Source organism: Mustela putorius, unplaced genomic scaffold (assembly GCF_011764305.1).
Source record: "Mustela putorius furo isolate JIRA1106 unplaced genomic scaffold, ASM1176430v1.1 tig00003853_pilon_pilon_pilon, whole genome shotgun sequence".
Lineage (NCBI taxonomy): Eukaryota > Metazoa > Chordata > Mammalia > Carnivora > Mustelidae > Mustela > Mustela putorius.
This window is the reverse complement of record NW_025422005.1, coordinates 78,749,630-78,766,524: the sequence shown is the minus strand read 5'-3', so window position 1 is coordinate 78,766,524 and position 16,895 is coordinate 78,749,630. Positions and strand designations below refer to the sequence as shown.

The 16,895-nt window shown below is 34.5% G+C and overlaps 1 protein-coding gene across 9 annotated transcripts in view; it reads right to left on the bottom strand.

The window, feature by feature from the left end:
- CCDC18 (coiled-coil domain containing 18) overlaps positions 1-16,895 on the bottom strand; it is a 110,923-nt gene that overhangs the window by 54,235 nt on the left and 39,793 nt on the right. For all 9 annotated transcript variants that reach the window (XM_045064872.1, XM_045064875.1, XM_045064878.1 and 6 more), the window contains 4 exons: positions 16,595-16,726; positions 10,682-10,816; positions 10,212-10,289; positions 4,676-4,792 (listed from right to left, as the gene is read on the bottom strand). In XM_045064872.1, the coding sequence (XP_044920807.1) occupies positions 4,676-4,792; positions 10,212-10,289; positions 10,682-10,816; positions 16,595-16,726 (462 nt within the window). The remainder of the gene's footprint in view (positions 1-4,675; positions 4,793-10,211; positions 10,290-10,681; positions 10,817-16,594; positions 16,727-16,895) is intronic.

Sequence of the window (16,895 nt, the reverse complement as noted above, 5' to 3'; positions counted from 1 at the left end):
CTAAAATCATAACTTAAAAGACAGTAGGAAATATAACATTTTACAAAATGAAATTAAGTGGAAAAAGCCCCCCAGAATTACATTTCACTAACATAATTATGAAAAATATGCAGGCAAATAGAAAACTGAAAACTTATGTATAAGAAAGTGGACTGTAGGCAAATCTTTAGAAAATATCTTATTGTTGCTTATGTAATTTCTTTTTTAAAGATTTATTTATTTGTTTATTTGACAGAGAGAGAGATCACAAGTAGGCAGAGAGGCAGGCAGAGAGAGAGAGAGGAGGAAGCAGGTTCCCTGCCGAGCAGAGATTCCCAATGCGGGACTCGATCCCAGGACCCTGAGATCATGACCTGAGCCGAAGGCAGCGGCTTAACCCACTGAGCCACCCAGGCGCCCGTTTATGTAATTATTTTTAATATGAAGGAAAATAAAAGCCACTCCTTTAAAGGAAAAAATACCTTCCCAATAAGTATTCCAGATGGAAGAAATTTTAAATTGCTAAGAAATAGTGGAAGATAACCCTGATTTGGTCCTTTGTTCTAATTATCCAGCAGTTGAACAGTGAGTAGCATCATGTAGGGTTCAGGGGCCAAATATTCTTTGCTCATGATGAGAAGCTCTTAAGTTTTGCATTTTTTCATTATATGCTGACACTGTATACTTGGAGAACCTTAGGCAACTAACCAATTTCTAATTCTATTATTATAGTTCTTTTTTTATGCCAATCTACTTAATTTTGTCTACATGAAAATAATTTTAGTGCCACCATGTATCAGTATCACCTGTTTTCTCTCTTTTACTTGCTAGCCCCCAAGAAAACTGCAGATAACACTTAGTGCAATAGTTTATTTTATACAGAACTGACTTGCCTGCAAGATAAATTCAAATACTATTTTTTCTTTATTGGAACATCCTGTCTTATAACTTACAGAGTCAGAGAAAAAGATGGTCAAAATATTAAAATAAGATGAAACAGAAGAAAAAAAAAGATAAGCCTTAGCTAAAATACCAGGAAACCATACCACATAATAACAATTAAAAATTTATTTCAGCAACCTGGTCACTGGCAAAATAATTTCAATTAAAACTACTGAGTATCAACCTGCATATATTCAATTTAAAGTGGCATTTTATTGTACTACCCTTTAACTTCCACTTGACTTTAAAATATAAGAAATAGATTTTAGATTTTACATTATATTCTCTACTAAGTTATTATGTTCAGAGAATAATTTTCCTAAGGGATTTATCATTTTATAATTAGGGTTAAGAAGCAATTAGAAATTATACTATAAAATCTACTTGACAATTAATTTTATCCAGATTATATCTGAAGGAAAAATACTCTCACAATTATTATGAAAAATAAAATATAACCCAAGGATGCCTGGGTACCCCACTCAGTGGAGCGTCCAACTCTTGGTCCCAAGGATGCCTGGGTACCCCACTTAGTGGAGCGTCCAACTCTTGGTTTTGGCTTAGGTGGATCGTAAGATTGAGCCCTGAGTTAGGCTCCGTGCTCAGTGACGAGTCTACTTCTCCCTCTCCATCCGCCCTTCCCCCTGCTCATATGCTCTCTTTCTCTCCAATAAAAAATAAAATCTTTAAAATAAATAAATTAAATTAAATATAACCCAGAAAAGTTACTGATATGATATGATGATGCCAACTTCTTGAAATTTCAGTCTATCAATTTGAATAAAAATACCAATAAAATGATTGATTTTATGCAAAAAATGTTTAGGGTTATTTACATCTATTTTGTGTTTATTTTCTCCTATCATGTTAACAATGTAATTCTGCATCATACTTTTATCACTTTTTAAAGCATTTTAATATGGAATTAAAATATTTTCAAAATGATTTAGAACTCTAAAGTTACTATTATTTTAATCATTTATTTATTTGACAGACAGAGATCACAGTAGGCAGAGAGGCAGGCAGAGAGAGGGGAAGGGAAGGAAGCAGGCCCCTGCCGAGCAGAGAGCCCAATGTGGGACTCGATCCCAGGACCCCGACATCATGACCTGAGCCGAAGGCAGCGGCTTAACCCACTGAGCCACCCAGGCGCCCCCTATTATTTTAATCATAAATGTACTTACTTCAACATGTGGAAAATAATATTTACCTGAGGCAAAATTTCAGAGGAATATTTATTAGCTTTTTGTTATAGATAATCAACATTTAGTTTTTACAACGGGAGAACTTCTTACCAGTATGCTCTAGGGTCACCTAATTATTCAGTTAGTACGTAATTTGGAAATATTTACGGATTTTAAAGATTTTAAAACATCTTTATAACATCACCTATTACTAAAAGAATGGATGTACTATGAATCAAATCCAATTTCCTAAAACCTAGCTATAAATCATTAATACCTCACAAGTCTGATCCAAGATAATACAGCTGACTCTTGAACAATATGGGTTTGAACTACACAGGTCTACTCATGCAGATTTTTTATAGTACAGAACTATAAGTGTATTTTCTCTCCCTTATGATTTTCTTAAATCACATTTTCTTTTCTCTAGCTCACTTTATTGTAAGAAAACAGTATATAATACATATAACATAGAAAATATATGTTAATCATCTGTTTTATGTTAAGACGTCTAGTCACCAGTAGGCTATTCGTAGTTAAGTTTTTCGGAAATCCAAGGTTATATAGGGATTTTCAAGTACATGGTGGGGAGGGGGTGGGCAACCCTAACCTCTGGGTTGTTCAAGGGTCAACTGTAATTATATTTACCAGCATTGATATTAGAATTTGCTCTAAAGACAAATAACTCAAAAGTAAATAAATGTATAGGGATGGTATTTAAGAAAACAAAATAAATAGTAATTGGATTATTCTGTTTCTTATCAACATATGTGAAAGATAACCTGTTAAGTAAGCCAAATACACACGCATTGAGATAATAATTCAGCAGCAATAAAAAGTGCCAATCTTTCTAATTTACTTACTTATTCCTTAGTATAGTTGTACATACTTGACTACTACTTCTGATTTCTAATTCAGTTTGGAGCCAAGATTTAATTTTTTTTTTTTTCCTTTGGACAGAGACCACAAGTAGGCAGAGAGATAGGTGGGGAGAAGCAGGCTCCCTGCTGAGCAGAAAGCCTGATGTGGGGCTCGATCGCAGAACTCTGGGATCAAGACCGAAGTTGAAGGCAGAGGCTTTAACCCACTGAGCCACCCAGGTGCCCCTGGAGCCTAGGTTTATACTTCCAGTTGTTTTGGAAATAATTCTAAGCTCATTTTAGGTTAATGCTTACTATCCACCCTAGTCTCTGATGCAGTTTCTGAAAACACAAAGTGTTAAAGCTCAACAAACTATCTTGTTACAAATACTGCCTGTCTGCAAATTCCATCTCTGGCAAGTCCATTTACACTCAAGTATAGTGAAGGCTAGCAAAGAAATGTTTAAGTAATGTTTGAAGAAGTTCAAGGTAAAATAAAAATATTTTTATCTTAAAAAATCAAAGTATCCAGGGGCGCCTGGGTGGCTCAGTGGGTTGGGTCGCTGCCTTCGGCTCGGGTCATGATCTCAGGGTCCTGGGATCGAGTCCCGTATCGGGCTCTCTTCAGCAGGAAGCCTGCTTCCCTCTCTCTCTCTCTCTGCCTGCCTCTCTGACTACTTGTGATTTCTCTCTGTCAAATAAATAAATAAAATCTTTAAAAAAAAAAATCAAAGTATCCATAGTTGAGGTATCTTAAATTCCATATACTATAATTGAGAAACAAAGATGTTATAATAGCCTTCATGGAGAGACATGGAAGGAAGAAGACAGGACCAATAAAATATGAAGATTTTCTTTCTGAATCTCTAAGCTTATATAATTATGTGATTATACCTAAGTCTGGAATGCTAGTCAGCTACATATCTGCTTTCAGATCTATGCATGCCTTTCCTTTGCTCTGCTCCAGGTATTGCAGGAAATTCCCTTTTGGATAATAGAAAGATTTAGCCAATGGGAGGGACTGGGAGCAGTTCTCCTCCTCTATAGCCTCAGTTTTAGACAGATTCCTTTGTGGACCTCGCTCCATTAGGCAATCCCGCTTCTGGACTATAATCATAGCATCTCTTCCTGATATTTCTCTATCCCTGATAATGGTAGTAGGTCCTTCCTTATGATAATCTGAGTTATCTTACCATGCTTTGTTTGCTTCTCCCCTCTTCCAGCACCTGCGTATCTAATTTTCTGCATAAAATTCTCTCCACTTTAAAGATAATAGAAAGGATTCTCTTTTTCTGGTTGGAACTTTCTGATACATTCAAGTCAACTTCACTGGACATTTTTGGGGGACTATTTCTAAACAAGAATTTAAGGTTTAAGGCTTATATTTAATTTTAGAAACAGAATTTATTTTAAATTTATATTATAAATTCTTACAAAGAAATAAAGGAATTCTTCACTGAGGTTATACAGAGGGAGAAGCAGGCTACCTGCAGGGAGCCCAATGGAGGGCTTGATCCCAGGATCATAGGATCAATACCTGAGAGCCCAATGCAGAAGATTAAACCCACTGAGCCACCTATGCTCCCGTTAATGGAAAGGTTTTTTTTATTAGCTACTGATAAAATATATACTTTTAAAGAATCTTAAAAATAATATCTCAAAAAGAAATCATGTGGAAAATATGCTTTTTTCACAAAAATACTAATTTACCTCTTCAGATTTCTTCTTCAGCTGTTTTTCAAACTTTTCCTTATTTCCTTCTAATTGATTCAAATGCAAGGCAAGTTCTTCCTTACAAATTTCCAGTGCTGAATCTAGTTGTCTGACCTAAGCAAGAGAAAAACAAAAAAAGAAAAATCAACTAATACCAATGAATGCTTATTATATGTTCAATATTTTACAGGTTTATCTCCTAATGTTACCTAACTGCTTCAAAGTGAATACACAGCCCAAGTCAGGATACGAAATGCTATTACAGAAAAGATTTATTTAGAAAACTAATTTTTTTATTGCAAATTAGGAAATCAGAGGCTGGAGTCCTGAAGAATAAACAGAACATGAACAAGCAAAGAAGGGCATTCCAGGAAGAGGGAGTATATCCAGAGACAAAACAATGTGAAAAGGAATGGTGTGAAGTTGGCAGTTTAGGGTACAAAGAGTATTAATTTATAGGAGATGGGTATTTGGGAGATTAGTTTGGAAAGACAGACTGGGACCAACTGACAAGAACCTGTAGACCAAATGCCCTAAGACATTTACCTAAAATAGTAAGCAACATTTAAGCCAATTTCTTAAGTTCCCTTGATCAAGAAAATAATAAAATGAGTACAAACTAGTGTACGGTACTAATAATGCTATGGTGTGAATATTCTGAATGTGCTGAAGTCACAAAGAAAATGAAAATGTTTTTGTAGCTAGGAAAAAAAAAAACTGAGGGAGCAGCATTTGCTCTGAATCAGTGATAACATTTTCAGAAAAGCGCAGCACTGTAACCTGGTTCAAGAGTTCACATAGCTGCAAATGCTTTATGCCAACTTACTATTAAAGAGCAAATGAGCAAAGAGCAATACACGTTCAGCAAATTTTTTTTTCACAAAAATTAGTTCAAGGACCACAATTTGCACACATGTTCCATATCCCATCTCTCAAAAAGATGTTTGTCTTGCTTCTTTCTTAGTGTAATTCTGAACTTCTCAGGCGTGGTTTTCCCCCCTTAATCCAGTAGCATTCTCGTAAATCATCTTGAAGGCATAAAAGAAATCTCAAGATGAAAGAAAGAGAAAAATGCTCCCTCTTGCAGACACTATTCATTCTATATCATGAATTATATTTACAACTCTTATTTCTAAACAGGGAATCCTGACAGTTTTTGAAGATTGTCCCTATAAGCCTGTGAATATAATCATCCAGAGCTAAAAAGTTGGTAATTTTTAAATTATTATCCTTATTAATAGTTACCCTAGTAATTATTTTTAAATTAACATTGGTTTTATAAAGGTATAAATACTTATGAGTTTTCTTTATTTCTTTTACCCCTGAGGGATTTTTTTTTTTTTTAGATTTTTATTTATTTATTTGACAGAGATCACAAGTAGGCAGAGAGGCAGGCAGGGGGCGGTGGGGAAGCAGGCTCCCCACTAAGCAGAGAACCCAGTGTGGGGCTCAATCCCAGGACCCTGGGATCATGACCTGAGCCAAAGAGAGAGGCTTTAACCTACTGAGCCACCCAGGGGCCCCCCTGACAAGTTTATTCTTTAGTTTTCTTTCTTAGCCATGAGAATGAGCTCTGGTACTTGTATCATCTCCCACACACAGGGAAAAAATAAAATCTGTGCCTGTCAGAATATCACACCTGATAATTAATAAGGTAAAAACTAATTCAGGCAAGCTTTATCACTAGATGTTAAAACCACAGGTTATAGGTTGTGGAGGAGCAGTACATTCACATGGCCTGAAAGAATCACTGCACATTTTATTAATTATAAAGGGAAAAAATGGTGAGATCTGGTAGTAATCAACTTAAGTAAAGTGCCAATATTGGCAATACCAGTAATGGGGTAGTCTGACATGTGCTTCTTGATGGGATGCAGAATGTGGTGTTCTAGTTGACCCAGACTTTTCAGAAGATTCAGAATCAAGAAGAACAGAAGGAAAGAGTAAGTTCAGGAAAACCTAAAGTGCCAAATGCAACATGTAATTATAAATGAATCCTATTCTGGAAAAAGAACAAGAACAAGCTGAAGTAGTATTTCTCAAGGTTTTAATGGGCATACAAATCAGCTGGGCACCCTATGGAAATACAGATTATAATTCAGTAGAAGGGCAAGGATTAGGGTGAGGTAAGACAGGAGATATGGGCTCAAAATTTAAGGAGGCACTCACTCTCAGGGCCATGCCAAACGACAATGCTACACGTATACAACCCCAACAGTAAGCATCTCCCTAAATTTTACACCAGAAGCAATTTACTTCCTTTTTTTAAGATTTTATTTATTATTTGACAGAGAGAGACACACAGAGAGAGAGAAGAAAGGGAAGACAAGCAGGGGGAGTAGGAGAAGGAAAAGCACGCTTCCCACTGAGCAGACTCCATCCCAGGATCCTGGTATCATGACCTGAGCAGAAGGCAGATGCTTATTGACTGAGCCATCAAGGTGCCCCCCACTTCCTTCACCTTAATCCCAATTCTGTTCAGTAGGTCTGGGGTACAGCCAAAATTCTGCAAGCCAAACAAGTTTCTAGGTGATGCTGATATTGCTAGTCCACAGACCATACTTTAAGTAGTAACGCTATAAAGAACAATTTTAAATAACTGGAAAAATTCCAGTATGGACTGTGTGTTGAATGATGTCACTGAATTGATTTTTACTTTCTCTGGTGTGTAGAGTGGTATAGTCACATAGGAGAAGTTTCTGTTCACAGGAGATGCAGGTTTAAATATTAAAGATGTAAAGTCTTATGACATCTGCAATCTTCTCTCAGGGGTCTAACAAAAAGGAAATGTATAAGTATGAGATTGGGTGGGTACGTGCACAAGTGGGTATGTGTGTGTAGGTGTGTGTGGGGAGAGATGAAATGAATGTAGCTAGAGTTTAACAGACAGTAAATCTAGGCAGAGGGTTCACAAATGTTCTCTGTCCTATCCTTTCCATTTTTTTATAGGTTTGGAATTTTTCAGAATAAAATATAATTAAAATTAATAAATCAATTTTAAAAATAATAAAACCCAGAACACTCACTACTCTGTTGGTTTTATTATTTGAACAAGGAGTTTGAGAGTCTATGGATAAGAGAGTCATTTGGATAAGCATTATTCACCTCATACAAACCAACTATAAATACACGTGTGTATATATGGACAAAAAATGAATGAAATTAAAACAAAGACACTGCTTCATTGAAGCAAAGAACTTCCTCAGGAGTATAGTCTAGGGGTAACCAGGTATGGGCTCTAGTCTACCTATCTTCAACAAAAGCAGCTAAGTTCTTTCACGGTGGTGCACTTATGACTTTCTTTGGGAAAAGTAAAAAATTCAGAGTGGAATATAAAAGCAAAACAAAACCAAAGAAAGTAAGTAAAAAAAAAAATCTCTAAATCTAACAGGCACCTTTTCAATATTCTATTTAACCACATGTAATATAATTGCTTTAATTTACTGGTTTCTTATTCCTGTTCAAAATTTCTCATCAATCTTCTAGTTCTCAGTAGTCATACTTTCATAAGTGATATAACTTTAAACTAATTCTTACAACTCTTCTGCAGACAGAAAATTCAGAATTTTTATGATTTCATTAATTATATTTGTATTTCCTTTGTTAATGGTTGAACTGACTGCATTTTTTAAGAATTTACCAATGTTAAGAATATATTCTTTGATTGGTTATTTTTTAAAAATTCACTTTTTTAAAGTCATAACTTTTTTTTAAATATTTTATTTATTTGACAGAGCAAGATCACAAGTAGGCATAGAGGCAAGCAGAGAGAGAGGGGGAGGCAGGCTCCCTGCTGAGCAGAGAGCCCAATGTGGGGCTCAATCCCAGGACCCTGGGATCATGACCTGGGCTGAAGGCAGAGGCTTTAACCTACTGAGCCACCCAGGCACCCCTAAAGTCATAATTTTTTATGCAAAGAACAAATAAAGGTATGTAGAGGGCACAGCCAAAGTCAAGAAAGGAAGGTGGTAATAACAGAATCAAGAAGAAACTCGATTTCAAACTTCAATTTTGTTGGTACAAATACCCTGTAGGTTAGGTTTGGTATAGCTTGAGTCATAGGAATGTTGTTTCTGTTTCTTCTTCATTTTGGTATTCGCCCCAATAATATAAAACCTTCCTATTAAGGGAATAAAACCCAATGACATAATTTCTTCTTTTACCAATTTTAATACCTGGTTACTAACATATGGAAATAAGCTACTAGATGTGTTAGGCAGCTTAATAAAAAACAGGAGGTAAGTGGCAATATAGATTTTATTTAATGAAATTATTTCATGCCTTTTATAATGATTTTTATAATGATTTTTTTCATGTTAATGATGTTAGATGTTATTTTTACATGAGGAAATTAACTGACATGGCATTAAATGTTGAAAGTTTTGAAGAATACTATATGAAAGGTACGGATAAACATATAATTGTGTTTAAAGGCATACTTGGTAACAAAATGGATTAAAAACAGAATACTAGGCAAAAATAACACTGGATTTTTAAAATATTCTTTATATCCAAGCCATATATGAAAGAATAAACATTCATGTTTAATAAACAGCATGTTTGGACCTATTTTTAACATTAAAAACGCAAAGGAGAAATATCAAATATATAATAAGTACTTATTAAACTTTGAGTAACTGAGTATGTGCTAAACTATTATAGGTACCTCATTTCATCTCCTCCTCATACTGACCTTCCTCCAGAGTATTACTGTCTCTATTTTACTGATGAAAAACTTAAAGTTCAGTGACTTAAATGAACTAGCCAGGGTTAAAGTTAACTAGCAAGCACTCTGAAATCAGAACTGAAACTCAAGTCAACTCAGCTCCTAAACCCATTCTTTAAACCATGAAGACAGAGTATCCATGAAACTGTATTTTATCTGGAAATTCTGATTTTACCGTTAATTAATCTTATAGCAGAACTGGTATAAAGAAGCAAAACTCAACTGCTTGTAGATTCATCTCCCTTCACTTCTGGGTTTTTTTGTGTGTATTTTTTTTTTAAGATTTTACCCATTTATTTGACAGTCAGAAATCACAAGTAGGCAGAAAGGCAGGCAGAGAGAGAGGGGGAAGCAGGCTCCCTGCTGAGCAGAGAGCCCGATGTGGGGCTCGATCCCAGGACCCCGGGACCCTGGGACCATGACCTGAGCTGAAGGCAGAGGCTTTAACCCACTGAGCCACTGAGGCACCCCTTCACTTCTGTTAATTCTTTACTGGTAATGTTAATAAGTAGCTACAGTTAAAAAAAAAAACAAAAAACATTTTTCATTAAAAAAGAAGCCTTACTTCAGGCAAAAAAAAAAAAAAAAGAGGTTAGATAATCCACAAAACAGATTATCAACAATCAAATAATTAAGATTATAATTCACAATGAAGAAAATATACTCACAGAAAGTAAGTTCACTGACTCAGGTAAAACCTTTACTTGTGAGTTTTTATCCAAGTAATTTTTGCAACTTATAGAGAAAAGTGTAAAAGCTACAGAATGTCTCTATTAAAAAAAAGTTTTAAAAAATTAGCATACTGGCCTTGATTGTTTCTTCAGATACTTGGTTCTGTAATGTTCGCAAAGCTTCATCTTTCTTCATGTTTTCCTTTTCCATCTCCTAAAAACACATAGATTAGTAGCAAAAATATGAGTACATGTATAAATATTTTAATTTTAGCATTACTAATGGGCTGTTAAGCAACTGATTTAATTAGAATTAAAGGTACATTATAGAAACGTAAGTATTTGTCAGCGTTTAAACAACATTTTCAGGAGCACCTGGTTGGCTCGGTCAATTAAATGTCTGCCTTTGGCTTGGGTTATAATCCTGGGGTCCTTGGATCGAGCCCCGCATTGGGCTCCCTACTCAATGGGAGTCTGCTTCTCCCACTCTCTCCTTACTTGTGCTCTCTTGTTATCTCTGTCTCTTTCAAATGAATAAATTAAAAAATAAGTTAAAAAATGAATAAATAAATATAATAAACAGCACTTTTACAAAGATGATTTTACCCCTTTGCTTTCCGTCAGGAGTCTGTCTAGAGATTCAAGATGATGTTGTTTACATATTATATCTTGCTGCAAAATGGACATAGTCTTTTCTTGTTCTTTAAACTGTTGGTCTTTTTTCTCTAGTTGAGATTCAAGCTAAACATAAAAACACGATTTATTATCTTTCATATTATTTTATAAAAAATCATGAAACATGTTATATACAGAAAAGAGTATAATACTCCCAAGTTAAATTACAACTGAAATTAAATAGACTTTTGCATTGTGCCAAATTTCCTTCAGTTTCTCTCCCTTGAGAGAAGAAATGAAATCACATAGCCAGGTCTTATCTTTCATCAATACAGTTGATTTCCTCCCTCATCAATTGAGCTGACCCTTGACCAGCACAGGTTTGAATTGTACAGGTCCACTTATATGAGGATTTTTTACAGTATAGTGCTGTAAGTGTATTTTTTCTCTTCCTTACAATTTTTTAAATCACATTTTCTTCTCTCTGGCTTACTTTATGGTAAGAATACACTGTATAATACATGTAACATACAAAATATATATTAGCTAACTGTTTTATTATCACCAAGGCTTCTGGTCATGAGTAGGCTATTAAGTTTTGGGGAGTCAAAAGTTAGATGTGAATTTTCAACTGTGTAGGAGGACTGTGCCCCTAACTCTTAAGTTGTTCAAAGGTCAAATGTACTATGCTGATATGGTCAGTATTATTCTCGGGCATGCTTCTCACACATGTTTTTTGTGTTTACTACATATGTAGGTCTATGAATGATATGTAATATATTTCTATTTTAAAATTTTACACAGACAATATCAAAACACATGCAAGTTTTAGTGGCTTGATTTTTTTACTCAATATTATTTTAGATATTCATCCCTGGATAGTTATCTATGTATCCATATGTGGATCTAGTTCATTGCTTTTTCTAATAGTACAGTATTCCACTGTAACAACAAACTACAGTTTGTCTTCTCTTCTACTCAAAAACAGTTTAATATTCTATTTTTCACCATCACAACAATGTTAAATACATCCTCTGTGCATGTCTCTTTATGTATTAGAGTTTCTTTAGAATAGATCACCTAGAAGTGGACTTTCTGTTTGTAGGATAAGCACATTTCCAATTTCATTAGGTATTTCTCTTCAAAGTGCATCAAAATTTATGCTTATATTAGAAATGTAGAAGATTCTCATTCCCACAACTTCAACAATAACTGGTGTTATCAAAATTTCAAAATACTTTTGTGAAGACAAAATAGGAAATTACTGATATGTGTAATATGCATATTTGTGCATATTATATGCAAAAGTGAAAAAATTATGTGATATATATAATACTCACATAAGTATATAATACAAATACGGCAGAACAAATATGGCAAAAATTATGTGATATATGTAACACTCACATAAGTATATAATACAAATATGGCAGAACAAATAGAAAGTATTAAAACTAAGGAACTCTGAGGGGCACCTGGGTGGCTCAGTGGGTTAAGTCTCTGCCTTTGGCTCAGGTCAGAGTCCTGCGATTGAGCCCCGCATCAGGCTCTCTGCTTGGCAGGGAGCCTGCCTCCCCCCCTCTCTCTGCCTGCCTTTCTGCCTACTTGTGACCTCTGTCAAGTAAATAAATAAAATCTTTAAACAAACAAACAAACAAAACTAAGGAACTCTGGAAACAGTAAAATGAAAATAATCAAATAACAAATTAGAGAAACAGAACAAATAAAGATGGAAGAAAAGTGAACAGAGCCTGAAGGACCTACTGGACACCATCCAGTAGACCAAAATGCAGATCATGGGAGGAGAGGAGAGGGAAAAAGGGACACTGAAAATATCTGAAGAAATAATGATTGAAAATGTCAAAATTTGGGGCACCTGGCTGGCTCAGTTGGAAAAGCATGCAACTCTTGATCTCAGGGTCATGAGTTTGAGTCTCATGTTGGGTGTAGAAATTACTTGACTAAAAACTTAAAAAAAAAAAAAAAAAGAAAAGAAAGAAAATTTCTGAATTTAATGAAAGACACTGATAAAAACATCCAAGAATCTCAAATCCAAGAAAGATGAACTTAAAAGGGAACTGCATGAAGACATATTATAATGAAAACTTTCTAAAGACAGGGGTACCTGGGTGGCTCAGTGGGTTAAAGGCTCTGCCTTCAGCTCAGGTCATGATCCCAGGGTCCTGGGATCAAGCCCCACATCAGGCTCTCTGCTCAGCAGGGAGCCTGCTTCCTCCTCTCTCTGTGCCTGCCTCTCTGCCTACTTGTGCTCTCTGTCAAATAAATAAATAAAATCTTAAAAAAAAAAAAACAACTTTCAAAAGACAGAGAAAAAATCTTGAAATCATCAAGAGTTAAATGAGTAATCATATACAAGGATCCACAATAACATTACAAGCAGATTCTCATCAGATACTTTGGAAGCCAAAAGACAATGTGTTGAAATGTCCACCAAGAATCCTACCATCTGGCAAAACTGTCCTTCCAAAGTGAGATAGCAAATAAGACATTCCCAGATAAATAAATGCTGAGGGGGTTTTGGCCACTAGATATGCCCTACCAGAAATGCTCAAAGGAGATCTACAAAGTGAAATGAAAGGACACCAGACAATAACTCAAAGCCATATGGAGAAATAAAACTCTCAATAAAGATAACTGCAAGGATAGTTACAAATCTAGTATTATTCTAACAACAGTTGTAATAACATTTTTTGTTTTCTATAGGATTTAAGAGTCTAATATATTTAATGAAGAGAAAAACCAGTTAGTGTAATTTATTAGTATAAATTTGGTTTGCAATTCCGAATCTTCTTTTCTACATAATTTGAGAGACTAATACATTTGAATGAATTATTAGCTTATGTTTTAGGGCACACAATGTATAAAGAGATAATTTTGTGACATTAACATTAGAAAGGAGTGAAAATGGAGCTGTAAAAGGAACAATATTTGTATATTAGTGGTTAGGGTGGTACAAATTCAAATTAGAATAATAAAACTTTAGAATATTAAATGTAATACCCATGACAACCACACATACAGCAATACAATATTCACAAAAGGAATGGAAATGGGAAAATAATTTTAAAAATTCACTACAAAAAAAACAAACTAAATTCAAAAGGAGATAATAATGTAGGAAAGGAGGAACAAAAAAAGCTATAAGGCCTATAGAAAACAAACAGCACAATGACAAAAGTCAGTCAGTCTGTATCAGTATTTACTTTAAATATAAATGGATTAAACTCTCCAGTCAAAAGATAGAGACTGACAGAAGATAAAACACATGATTCAACTACAGTTGTCCCTTGAACAATGCAGAGATTAGGATGGTTGACTGCATGTGCAGTTGAAAGTCAGTATATAACTTTTGTCTACACAGAAACTTAACTACTAATAGCTTACTGTTGACCAAAGCCTTACCAATAACATAAACAGATTAACACATATTTTGTATCTTATATGTATCATATTCTTAGAATAAAATAAGCTAGAGGAAAAATATTAATAAAATCATAAGAGAAAATACATTTACAGTACTGCTTTTAAAAAAATCCACAAATAAGTGGACCCATGCAGTTCAGACTCTTGTTGTACAAGGATCAACTGTATATGCTGTCTATAAGAGACTCACTTGAGATCCAAAGACATAAACATGTTGAAAGTGAAAGGATAGAAAAACATATTCCATGCAAATAAATAACCAAAAGAGAGCAGGGGTACCTACACAAATATCAGATAAGACACTTTATATCAAAAAAGTTTTTAAAAGAAAAAGAAGGACATTATTTACTAGAAGGCTCAAAATAATAGTGAGATTTAATAATTATAATGTTTACTCATGTAATGACATGATATATGAGGCAAAACTGACAAAACTGAAGGGAAAAGTAGACAGTTCTACAAAAATAGTTGGAAACTTCAATACCCCACTCATAATAATTAGAAGACCAGACAGAATATAAGTAAGGAAATAGAGGACTTAACATAATAAATCAACTAGATCTAATAGACATATACAGAACATTCTACCCAACAACAGAATATACATTCTTCTCAAGTGTGAAGGGGACATTTTGCAGGATAGACCATGTTAGGCCACAAATTGAAATTTCAACAAATTTAGAAGTACAGATATCATTCAAAGTATCTTCTCCAACAACAATCAGATGAAATTAGAAATGAATAATGAAAGGAAAATTTAAAAATTCACAGGACTGGGACATTAATTAAACAACAGATTTTTAAACAATCAATGAATCAAAGAATTCACAAGGGAAATTAGAAGAAATCAGGAGACAAATGAAAACAAAAACACCACTTACCAAAACTTAAGAGACACAGCCAAGTGGAGCTAAGGGGTAATTTACAGCTATAAATGCTTATATTCAAAAACAAAAAAGATCTCAAGTCAATAATTTAACTTCAAAACATAAGGAACTAGAAAAAGAAGAACAAACCAAACCCAAAGCCAGTTGAGAGAAGGAAAGAATAAAGATTACAGTAAAAGTCAACAAAATGGAGGACAAAAAACAAAGTGTATCAATGAAATGAAAAGTTAGCTCTTAGAAAAAAACAAAACAAAATTGATAAATCTTTAGCTAAGTAGATTAAAAAAACAGAGAAGGCACATTACCAAAATCAGAATTGAAAGTGGGGACAGTACTGCCAATTATACAGAAACAAAAAACGTCATAAGGGAGTACTATGAATAACTGTATGCCCACAAACTGAATAATCTAAATGAAATGGACACATTCCTATAAATCAAAACCTACAAAGACTATATAATGAAGAAATAGATCATCTGAATAATGACCTAAAACTAGTAAGAGGTTCAATCAGTAATCAAAAGCTCCCAACAAAGAAAAGCCTTGAACCTGATAGATTCACTAGTGAATTCTACCAAACATTTAAAGAAGACTAATGTTCAACTTCAGCCACATGACAACTTCTTTCAAGATATGTCTCCAAAGGCAAAGAAAACAAAAGCGAAAATGAACTTCTGGGACTTCATCAAGATCAAAAGCTTCTGCACAGCAAAGGAAACAGTCAACAAAACAAAGAGGTAACCCATGGAATGGGAGAAGATATTCACAAATCACAGTACAGATAAATGGTTGATATCCAATATCTATAAAGAAGTCCTCAAACTCAACACACACAAAACAGATAATCACATCAAAAAATGGGCAGAAGACATTAACAGACACTTCTCCAAAGAAGACATACAAATGGCTAACAGACACATGAAAAAATGTTCATCATCACTAGCCCAGCGAGATTCAAATCAAAACCACATTGAGATACCACCTTACACCAGTTAGAATGGCCAAAATTAACAAGACAGTAAACAACAAGTGCTGGAGAGGATGTGGAGAAAGGGGAACCCTCTTCCACTGCTGGTGGGAATGCAAGTTGGTGCAACTACCTTGGAAAACAGTGTGGAGATTCCTTAAGAAATTAAATATAAAGCTACCCTATGACCCTGCAATTGTTTACTATTGTGTACTTACCCCAAAGATAAATATGTAGTGAAAAAAAGGGCCATTTGTACCCCAATGTTCATAGCAGCAATGGCCACAGTCACTAAACTGTGGAAAGAACCAAGATGTCCTTCAACAGACGAATGGACAAAGAAGATATGGTCCATATACGCAATGGAGTATTATGTCTCCATCAGAAAGGATGAATAACCAACTTTTGTATCAACATGGATGGGACTGAAGAGATTATGCTGAGTGAAATAAGTCAAGCAGTCTGTTGCTCAGACTGGGTAATGTTATTGCTCTATATTTCAAGCTCATATTTTTACACACAAACACACACACACACACACACACACACACACCACCCCCAATGGAGTATTATCCAGCCACAAAAAAGAAAAACATAGTATCTTACTCTTTCAATCTGCTTTTCCATTTCTTTATGCTGTTCAAGATGAATTTTCTTGGCCTTTTCAAAAGCTAAACAAATTTTCTCATGTTCTGTATTGATATTGGTTTCTAGACTTCTTATCTTTTCATTCTTTTCCTAGACATACAAATACACTTTAAAAGAATACAACTGACAACTAGTTTTACATAAAAGTACATAAGTAAAGTATTAAATTTGTCATACTCTATTCTTTGAAGAATCACAGTAGTTAATATGTAAAACTTCAAAAATATTTAAACAGTTACTGAAAAGACAAAATAGTTAT